The 10937-nt window shown below is 45.5% G+C and overlaps 1 protein-coding gene across 3 annotated transcripts in view; it reads right to left on the reverse strand.

The window, feature by feature from the left end:
* SLC5A9 (solute carrier family 5 member 9) overlaps window positions 1–9132 on the reverse strand; it is a 34059-nt gene extending 24927 nt beyond the window's left edge. The window contains exons 1-2 of one of the 3 annotated variants that reach the window (XM_082226736.1): window positions 9020–9130; window positions 85–289 (exon numbers count right to left, since the gene is read on the reverse strand). In XM_082226736.1, the coding sequence (XP_082082862.1) occupies window positions 85–213 (129 nt within the window). In that variant the 5' untranslated portion in view covers window positions 214–289; window positions 9020–9130. Of the gene's footprint in view, window positions 1–84; window positions 290–8131; window positions 8152–9019 lie in introns of those variants that run through there. The other 2 variants (XM_082226737.1, XM_082226738.1) reach the window with 2 other exon arrangements.
* Window positions 9133–10937: the final 1805 nt, after the last annotated feature.

Raw genomic sequence — 10937 nt, forward strand, 5'->3', positions numbered from 1 at the left:
AGTGCTATGTTGTTCAGTGAAGAGGCCTTTCTTAAAAACAAGAGACATCTAGCACTACTAGTCACTGCAAAACGGCTGACTTACCCATATTCCAACAGCAAGGACAAAGGCGAAATAAAGGACGACAACAATGATGTCTGGCACTTCAAAGGTAAGTTTCTTCTCTTCAGGCCTGGCAGTGGGTGGCTCAGTAGTGGCTGGTGTTTGGCTCATGACTGCCCAAAAAGGTGTCGCCTGTTGCCTCTTTATCTCACAATGGACTTTGGCACATGTTTCTCCTCATTACTCCCTTTTAATAATAATTAACTGGGTTGAGAAAGTGAGAATGTTGATGAAGAAGCAGGCAGGTCCATCAAAACAGACAATTCGCACGTTGCAGCTTTGATACACTGTATGGATCTGTGCTGTTCAGCTGTAATGTTTGAACCAGCTAAACAACTTTTTCGTCACAGCTATTTCTCACATATATGCATTGTGTGCTGGAATTTTTAGAGAGAGTTGTGGCCAATTCAAAAATTTCAGCCGTAGCAGGTGCCTAACGTGAGTCCATAAGCCAAGCCTGCATAACCTGGCTTGATATGTCATTAGTTGTGTGGATGAGACCAAGTTTCTAACCCCATTTCAGTTCAGGCTCCTGATAAATGAATGACCTTTGTTGATAGAGAGGACCCCCCTTTGTTGATCAACAGGGGGCGTGCAACCCTGTTGATTCTTCTTGACCTCTCAGTGGCAGAACATTGTGTGATTTTTGCTTGGCCCAATGGGCTTCTGAATGGCTTCCCGTAAGCCATCTTGAAGTGATTTACAGTATAAACAGGTCACCTGGTAGCAATCTCTAGCTTAACATTTTGAAGAGAAGAACATATTAGAAACAAAGGCAGAATTTCTACACTCCCCTCCTGGCTGATCCCTCCAGTTAAGGCACAAACAGATTAGGAGAAGAAAAGTCTTGTAGTAGAGATTTGCTATACCCAGAAGTGGATCATTTGTTGGGGCTTCCTGGCAAGTTTGTTGCTGCTGCTTCCTGGGAGTTGGGTTGGAAAGGACCCTGAGAGTCATCTAGTCCAATTTCTTGCTATGCAGGAATCTCCACTAAAGCATCCATGACAGATGACCAACCTCTGCTTAAAAACCTCCAACAAAGGAGATCAGAGCAGTGAAGACATTTTGGTGGGAGCACCAGATTGTCTCTGCTGGTATGCCTACACACCCTGACCTCTCAGCCATCTTTCCTCTCTCCTGGTGGGTGGCAGAGGCTGGGAAGCTCTGCAGTTCTGCCTCACAGGGTGAGCCACTTCTGGCTGTAGCTCTTGGGCTCAGGGCTGCTGCTCTAGAGTTAGATACCAGCTCAGTACTAACATCTTTTAAATAGGTAAGTAGAATAGGATAAAGCAGGATCAACATTGGGCAATGAAATAACCCAAGTTATTTGAAGGTGGTGGTTGTGGGGACTGATTCCAGATCTGGTTATCTCTAATATTGCCCAAAGCAGTGGTCTCCATTAGACAAGCTGTCTCTCTTCCATGACACTCTGACATTGGATGCATCTTCTTAGAAACAGCAAGCTTTCTCCAGCCCCCTTCCTTGGCATTTAAATACTGACAGCTGCAGCATCTCATTTGCTGACGTGGCTGTACCACAGCTCGTGAGTCAGGGCAGGAGGAGGAATGTAGTTTAGCTCTGTGTGTCAGAGGGCTGAATTGTGCCATAATTACTTTATTGATAATTGTTATGGAAACAGCTGTTATGCGGGCTTGACTGGTACACAGAACTACGGAAGATAGTGAAACCAAAACGAGGCTTGCCACATATAATGCTAACCCTGTCCCCAAAGTCTGGTTGTCAGAGCTTCCTCTTTGGCATAGATACTCCCATTTTCAGACGGGGAGCCATTTTATGCCGCAATTTAGATGGATTCCTTGGTTCTTACAGACACAGGGTGAGTTGTTTCTCCTTCAAGTGGGGTGGAGGCAATGACAACCCTCCCAGCTAGCTAGCCAGCCTACCGTCACGCACAGAAACAGAACTTAGAGATGTTATGCTTACTGAACTCAGTGGGATTTAATTTTCAGTAAATGGTCACAGGCGCTAGCTATAACACTGTTTCACCAATCCTAATAAAATAGTTTTTCAAATGGCAATTTAGGAACCATAAAGACAATGGTATCTATGCATTCATGGGTAGCACAGCACCATCTTGTGGGTAAAGTGGTAAAAAAATAAAATCTGCTCTAACATTCAGTCTGGATTATTTTTCTTCATTGGGGCCATCTACGTTTCCCCTCTGCTTTCATGTTCTCTGTGAACAGAGTAAATGCAATCTGCACCTTGAAGTAGGTTGGCGAGGATTGTTTGCACGTCACACTTGTAAAGGACTTCCAGTTAACCTTTCACAATAGCAACACATTTCTTCATTAAACAAACACTGGTAGCGTCACAAAAAAATGAACAAGGACAATTGTGGAAGAGGAGAAAGTGTACCAGCTGAGCAAGGTAGAATAGGAGAAAGCACATCCTGTTAATGGAGTGTTTCTGCAGCCTAGCACCGGTTAAAAAGAAAAAGAAACAAGCATCTAAGGAGATGCTTCCCACCTTTATAATAAATAAATTCTCACTGGCAGTCCTACTCACAGTCACAGGATTCTCTCCTTGTGGAGGTCTTAATATGTAGTCAGATAATAGCAACAGAGATGCTGGCAGGTGGGCAATCTGAGGATCTCATATAGCCTTGACATGACCTCCTGGGCACCTTCTCATGTTGCTCAGTCTTCCATTCTCTCATAGTTCCCTCCTCCTTTCCTTTTTGCTTCCTCCTTATTTTCAGAAAGTGTTTCCTCATCTTTCTATGCATTTTCAGGACAACTGAACGGGGCAATACTGTCTGACTTGGCGGGCGGGGATAAATTTTTCTCCTGCTGTCTGAGAATAAATTGGTAAACTTCTGCCATTTGTGTGTCAGAAAATCAGAAAGGAAGTACTTTCCCTAGATTTCTAGATTAGGAGCTGTATTGGTCTGCTGTACTAACTGTTCTGCATTCCTATTACAGGGCTTAATTCTGAGCAGACCTGCATGGGATTAGGAATTCTGATCTGGCATAGACATGGTGACAACTGAATCAGGAATGTCATTTTTTTGAAATTAGTTAGTCCAGCATCTTTTTGTCTCTGCCAGCTTTGGTTCAATCCACCACTGGCAAGCAAACATACAACAGATTTTCCCCAAAACATTGCAGCAGAAATAATGTTCTGAATAGATTTTGATAGAATAAAACCAAAGGGCTCCATCCCAAGAACAGGAAAAGGAAGCAAAGATCAGCAATTTAGACACAAATTTCCCACATTGTTACTAAATCACACAAGTCAGCTTTTAGGTTACTTATTAAGATTGCATAGGTGAGCTTGCAGGAATGGAAGCCACCATCAAATAATGAAGCAGCATTTTCTTGAACAAGGAGCCCAAACCATGGTGTGTTTTTTTGCTGAACAACCTATTTAAACATTAACTTAATGTCGTGAAAGAGCCACCATCTCATTTCTTTAAGCAGCTGAAAGATAGGTTTTAGGGAAATAGTTTCATGATGCCTTTCCAGAAATATTATTTGAACCACTGTGTGACTTATAGGCAACCTTTGCTTTTTCACTACAATGATTTCTGCAAGAACCATTAGCAAACTGTAAAATCTTGTCTACGTGATGCACCTTGAGCATAGGTAAGCTTTGAAATACTATTGTGTTAACTAGTAACTCCAGCATCCCACAGGTCTTTCAAGAAGCACGTCTACATCTACAAACATCTGTCTACAGGTAAGATTTAGGACGCTCAGGTCAGGAGATCACAATCCTTAAAGATCACACAATGTGAATATATGGCAAAAGGATACAGATCTATATTCATACTGCTTTAGCAATGGGGGAGGGGGATCGGGAAAAATCAAAGGATACATAGCTGCAGACCAGACCCAATGGAGTCTGTATCCTAATCTGAAAACAAACAAACAATGACTGCATACCTACCATACATTTAAAGCACCAACCCCCAAAATCCTGGAAACTGTAGCTTATCCCTCGCAGTGCTACAATTACCAGCATTCTCAAACTACCATTCCCAGGATTCTCGGGGGGGGGGGCATGTATGCTGTGCACAAAGCCAACAGCAGCAGCTGGTATCCTTAGGCATTGCTAATGTGAGGAAATGACATTAAAGTAGCCATGTGTTCCACTCTGCAGAACACGAACCAAAGAACCTAATAATAATAATAATAATAATAATAATAATAATAATAATAATAATAATAATAATTTATTTATACCCCGCCCATCTGGCTGGGCCTCCCCAGCCACTCTGGGCGGCTTCCATAAAAAACAAAAATACAGTAAAATATCACACGTTAAAAACTTCCCTGAACAGGGCTGCCTTAAGATGTCTTCTGAATGTCAGGTAGTTGTTTATCGCTTTGACATCTGCTGGAAGGGTGTTCCACAGGGTGGGCGCCACTACCGAGAAGGCCCTCTGCCTGGTTCCCTGTAGCTTTGCTTCTCACAATGAGAGAACCGGCAGAAGGCCCTTGGTGCTGGACCTCAGCGTCCGGGCAGAATGATGGAGGTGGAGACGCTCCTTCCGGTATACTGGACCGAGGCCGTTTAGGGCTTTAAAGGTCAGCACCAACACTTTGAATTGTGCTTGGAAACGTACTGGGAGCCAATGTAGGTCTTTCAAGACCAGTGTTATATGGTCTCGGCGGCCGCCCCCAGTCACCAGTCTAGCTGCCGCATTCTGGATTAGTTGTAGTTTCTGAGTCACCTTCAAAGGTAGCCCCACGTAGAGTGCATTGCAGTAGTCCAAGCGGGAGATAACCAGAGCATGCACCACTGTGGCGAGACAGTCCGCAGGCAGATAGGGTCTCAGCCTACGTACCAGATGGAGCTGGTAAACAGCTGCCCTGGACACAGATTTGACCTGTGCCTCCATGGACAGCTGTGAGTCCAAAATGACTCCCAGGCTGCGCACCTGGTCCTTCAGGGGCACAGTTACCCCATTCAAGACCAGGGAATCCTCCACACCTGCCCGCCTCCTGTCCCCCAAAAACAGTACTTCTGTCTTGTCAGGATTCAACCTCAATCTGTTAGCCGCCATCCATCCTCCAACCGCCTCCAGACACTCACGCAGGACCTTCACCGCCTTCACTGGTTCTGATTTAAAAGAGAGGTAGAGCTGGGTATCATCCGCATCCTGATGAACACCCAACCAAAACCTCCTGATGATCTCTCCCAGCGGCTGCATGTAAATGTTGAAAAGCATGGGGGAGAGGACAGAACCCTGAGGCACCCCACAAGTGAGAGCCCAGGGGTCTGAACACTCATCCCCCCCACACTTTCTGAACACGGCCCAGGAGGAAGGAGCGGAACCACTGTATAACAGTGCCCCCAGCTCCCAGCCCCTCAAGACGGTCCAGAAGGATGCTATGGTCGATGGTATCAAACGCCGCTGAGAGATCCAGCAGAACTAGGAAACAGCTCTCACCTTTGTTCCTAGCCCGCCGGAGATCATCAACCAGTGCGACCAAGGCAGTTTCAGTCCCATGATGAGGCCTGAATCCCGACTGGAAGGGATCCAAATGGTCCGCTTCTTCCAGGCGTGCCTGGAGTTGTTTGGCAACCGCTCGCTCAATCACCTTGCCCAGGAATGGAAGATTTGAGACTGGGCGATAGTTGGCCATCGTGGCCGCATCTAAAGATGGTTTTTTAAGAAGCGGTGTAATAACCGCCTCTTTCAGCGGGTCTGGGAAGGCTCCCTCACGGAGGGAGTCATTCACCACCCCACGAAGCCCATCGCCCAGTCCTTCCCGGCTAGCTTTTATAAACCAGGATGGGCAAGGATCCAGGAGACAGGTGGTTGGTTTCACTCGTCCAAGCAGCCTGTCCACATCCTCGGAGGTAACAGATTGGAATTGATCCCACTCAACTTGACTAGACAGAGCTCTAGCACTCTCCCGCCCCGGTCCTGCTCCCACGGTGGAGTCTACTTCTTCCCGAATCTGAGCGATTTTATCTGCAAAAAATAGAGGATCAACACTGGTTCAAAGATAAAGATCCCTAAGAAATGAGAACAGGAGCCTTAAAGTAACCCAACTTCAGTTAGCAGCTGGATGGCACATACATCAGGTCACAGTCTTCCTCATTATGGTGAGATACATTGCATTTTTATTTAACTTATTGTATTACAGTGGTACCTTGATTCTCGAACTTAATCCATTCCGGGAGTTCGTTCGACTCCCGAAACTGTTCGAAAACCAAGGCAGGGCTTCTGATTGGCTGCAGGATCTTCTTGCACTCAAGCAGAAGCTGTGTTGGATATTTGGCTTCCAAAAAAAGTTCGCAAACCAGAACACTTACTTCCGGGTTTGCAGCATTTGGCAGCCAATTTGTTCAGCAACTAAGCCGTTCAGGAATCAAGGTTCCACTGTATTTATTTCCTTAAATTTACATATATGCGTGTGTGTACATATATGGTGGTGGTGGGGATAAATGACGTCCCTACACATCACAGACTGAAAACCTCAGAACCCAGCTCAGTCTTTGCTCAGTGAATTAGACCTTTCTGCTCCCCTTTCCTCCAAATTGCATCAGAGGCTGATGGAAGGGGTGGCTTGCCCATCTCCATTCCAGACACAAAGGCTTCTGTTTCACTGAACTCTTGAATATCACTACATGTAAGTAGAAGCTGGGTACCATAAGAACGACAATTTCCTAGTGTTTCTAGTCTTCTGGCATGCATTGCACGTTCAAGGGACTGCTTGCTTACAAAGCCTCCCAGAAGCATTTGGCGTTGGCAATCACACCCTCCTGGCCATGCCATCACTCTCAGTAAGTACTGGGAAGTGGGCCAGGTAGGTACCTATTCACAAGATGACAGCTACAGGATTTGTGAGCTGGTAAAGCACTCCCATCCATATGTGGTGCATCTGGGAAAATTGGGTGCCATGGAAAATGCAATTCTACCAGCTCCACCTGGCTGTCTACCAGCTCCACCTGGAACGCAGGCTGATACCCTACCTGCCTGCGGACTGTCTTGCCAGAGTGGTGCATGCTCTAGTTATCTTATGGTGCATGCTCTAGTTATCTTATGGTGCATGCTCTGGTTATCTCCCGCTTGGACAACTACAATGTGTTCTACGTGGGGCTACCTTTGAAGGTGACCCGGAAACTGCAATTAATCCAGAATGCGGCAGCTAGACTGGTGACTGGGAGCAGCCACTGGGACCACATAACACCGGTCCTGAGAGATCTGCATTGGCTCCCAGTACGTTTCCGAACACAATTCAAAAGTGTTGGTGCTGACCTTTAAACCCCTAAACAGCCTCGGTCCTGTATACCTGAAAGAGCGTCTCCACCCCCATCATTCAGCCCAGACACTGAGATCCAGTGCCGAGGGCCTTCTGGCGGTTCCCTCATTGTGAGAAGTGAGGTTACTGGGAACCAGACAGAGTGCCTTCTCAGTAGTGGCGCCCACCCTGTGGAACACCCTCCCTTCAGATGTGAAGGAAATAAGCAGCTATCTTCTCTTTAAAAGATATCTGAAGGCAGCCCTGTTTAGGGAAGTTTTTAATATTTAATGCTGTATTGTTTTTAACACTTGATTGGAAGCCGCCCAGAGTGGCTGGGGAAACTCAGCCAGATGGGCGGGGTATAAATAATAAATTATTATTATTATTATTAGTAGTAGTAGTAGTAGTAATAGTAGTAGTAGTAGTAAACAGGTGCCCCATTTCAACCAGAAAGGAGATCTGGGGCATGTGGGACAAGATATTAATAACTCTCAGATATTTAATGGCAAGAAACAATGTATTGCCATTTTGGTGACATTCTTATTGTTTCATAATAATTGTAGCAATGTTGTCAACAAGAGTTCAGACTGTGCTAGCAGTCTACAACAAGACCATGGGTAAAACCATTCATTTTTATTTCATTTTATTTCTTCATTCATTAAAATGTTTATATACCATCTACTACCTCAGCTTCAAGGTGGCAGTCAACGCATGAGTATTAAACTGCATCAGTACTGAAAGCATTATATAGAATAAAACACAGCTGATAACTCAAGCAGAGCTAAAATAAGGTAAAATAAACTAACCTATTGAAATAAAGCAGCAACCAAGTTCTGGGAAAATAAATGCAATGGTTACACAAGAGCTTGGGTTGGTGGAAATGCGGTAGAATTTCCTTTTCTTTTCTGTACAAATTGTACATATGAATACGAGCTATCCAACTGCAGAACCCTTTGCACAAGAGGATACACTTGAACAGGACAATCTGCAAGGAGGGGGAACCTGTGGCCCACCAGATGCCATTGGACTCCAGTTCCCAGCAGCCCCTGCTGGCTTGGGCAATGATAAAAAATGGTGGGAGCTGTAGTCTACAAAACTCATGGAGGGCCGCAGGTTCCAAATTCCTGAGCGAGTGAAACAAGTTCATTGCCAATCTTCTTAAACTTAGCACTACATTGGATGCAACCCAAAGAAATTGCAATGGGTTGGACTAGATGATCTTCAGGATCCCTTCCCACTCTACAAATCTATGATTTTCTATGCTGCAGGGCTTCCCAAGCCAGCATTCTTCTTTCCCTTATGTCCTGCTTGCCCTGCCCTTCCACAGCTCCTGAGTCACTCGCAACTCCTGTTGCAGATTAAAAGCAAAGTGCACCTCATGAACAACAACATAGTCATTTTGTGATTCATAAGTGCTCCTTTCAAAATAATAGCTGAGAAATATGTATTTTTATCTTGCAAGATACTAATAGCAAAGCTATTAGGGGAGAAGAGCCATACATCCAGAGCTTTTATAATTGGAAAACATCAATACTGCATAGTGGCTTTATAAAATTTTGTTACAAATGTTCCATAGGATGAGTTGTATTGTTAGAATGCCTATTTCTTCCCAACTAGCAACTGATAAATTCAACCCTGCTATGGTATCTTTAGGATAATCCTGGCCCCTTGAATGATGCCGAGTTCTACAATACCTTGAGCTTCTGTCTGCTTCTCTCTTGCCCTTTTCCTCCTTCTATTGCCTCACCTTACTTTTGGCTCATCTCAAAGTGGAGGCTGGCTGGCTGGCTTGGACACTCCTCACTAGCACTCCTTGATGTGTGCTTGAGGCAGCCTAAATTTCTCCTCCCTCCCTCTCATCCCTGTGTTTGATAACTTGAAGCCGGGGCTGAATGACATTTGCTTTGGCTTGGATTATTTACATACACTGTGGTAGTTTCATTCAAAACCACCTGACCAGAAAAACCACTCACAGTTGATCAGACTCCATCCAAGACCAGTTGCAGATTATCACAGATTACCTAGCTCAATGTCTATCAGATGAGCACCTGCATCGACTTCCTGAATGTGTGTTTGCCCCATGACACCTTAAAAAGGTGAATAGGCATTTTTCTCAAGAAGAGGTTTTACCACTGCCTCCTTCAAGCAACCAGGGACCAACCTCTCTCTAGCAGCGGATTTAGGGCAGTGTGGGTGCTTCCCCCATGCAGGGCACTGAGCTGAAGAGGCACAAAAATGAGAACATCCATAATTGAGAAGATCTATTTAGGGGTGCTAAATTTTGGGCTTGCACAGGGAGCCATATTACAAAAGACTGCCCAACTCTACCCCTGAAACATTTGAGCCTTACTAAACTGCTGGAGAAGTCCTTCTAGGAAGTGGCCCATGCCTGTTGGTTGCTTACATAATGGGTCACTGTATGTAAAACACAATAAATTGCATGGCAGTACTATGTTAGGTGACCACAGTTACTCTGAAAATCAACCCCCTTGAGTTGTTATTTAAAGCTTACAAGTGTAAGAAAGCAAACACTTAGTAGAATTTAAGATCAGGTGACACTCTCACACCGAAACTGTTGTGTTGGCTTGATTAAACAAATGCACTCAGGGCTCATGACAAAGCAATCAGCATCTTTCAAAAAACTAATTTTTGGATATGAGTACTTGTGGGGGTGGCAGTGGAGAAAACCTTTTATAGCAGTGATTTTATCAAAAGCTCCAAATGCATTGGGTATCTCATACAAACACACATAATTTTATTTGTCACATTTCAAACCATGTTCAAAGCAGCTTACAACATGACCACAATTTGACAAAGGTAGTCACAAACAATAAATAAAACATTTAAAAGTACACATCCAAACTGAACAACTTACACAGAAATCACAAGATCTAAAATAAAGATGCCAAAACAACCCCTTCAAAAGCCCCCCCCCACTCTACCCTGCCCCAGAGTTTGTTCAGCAGCTTCAGCTTTTGTAGTTGGAGTCAGTCAGGGCCCTGCCCTCCCAGGCCAGGTAGAAAAGGCCTGCAAGGTTGGGAACAGGTCTCCCAGGACACACAGCCAAAATGGCCATTAAAACTGGCTTTTTCCTTTTAGTTCAAGGTAGATAATATCCCAGGGGACGCGGGTGGCGCTGTGGGCTAAAGCCTCAACGCCTAGGGCTTGCCGATCGAAAGGTCGGCGGTTCGAATCCCCGCGGCGGGGTGCGCTCCCGCTGCTCGGTCCCAGCGCCTGCCCACCTAGCAGTTCGAAAGCACCCCCGGGGGCAAGTAGATAAATAGGTACCGCTTACCAGCGGGAAGGTAAACGGCGTTCCGTGTGCGGCTCTGGCTCGCCAGAGCAGCGATGTCACGCTGGCCACGTGACCCGGAAGTGTCCCCGGACAGCGCTGGCCCCCGGCCAATAGATGTGAGATGGGCGCACAAACCCCACAGTCTGTCAAGACTGGCCCATTCGGGCAGGGGTACCTTTACCTTTACCTTAGATAATATCCCATCCTGCTTCAGTGTGAGGGACTGCTGGGGTCTGCCTACTGCACATGGCTTTCTTGCAGTATATCCCTTTAAGATGGCCATGGTTGGTCCCACCACAGCCGGGCCTTTCAGAGAC

This window comes from Podarcis vaucheri (genome assembly GCF_965113315.1).
Source record: "Podarcis vaucheri genome assembly, chromosome: 6".
Taxonomy (NCBI): Eukaryota; Metazoa; Chordata; class Lepidosauria; order Squamata; family Lacertidae; genus Podarcis; species Podarcis vaucheri.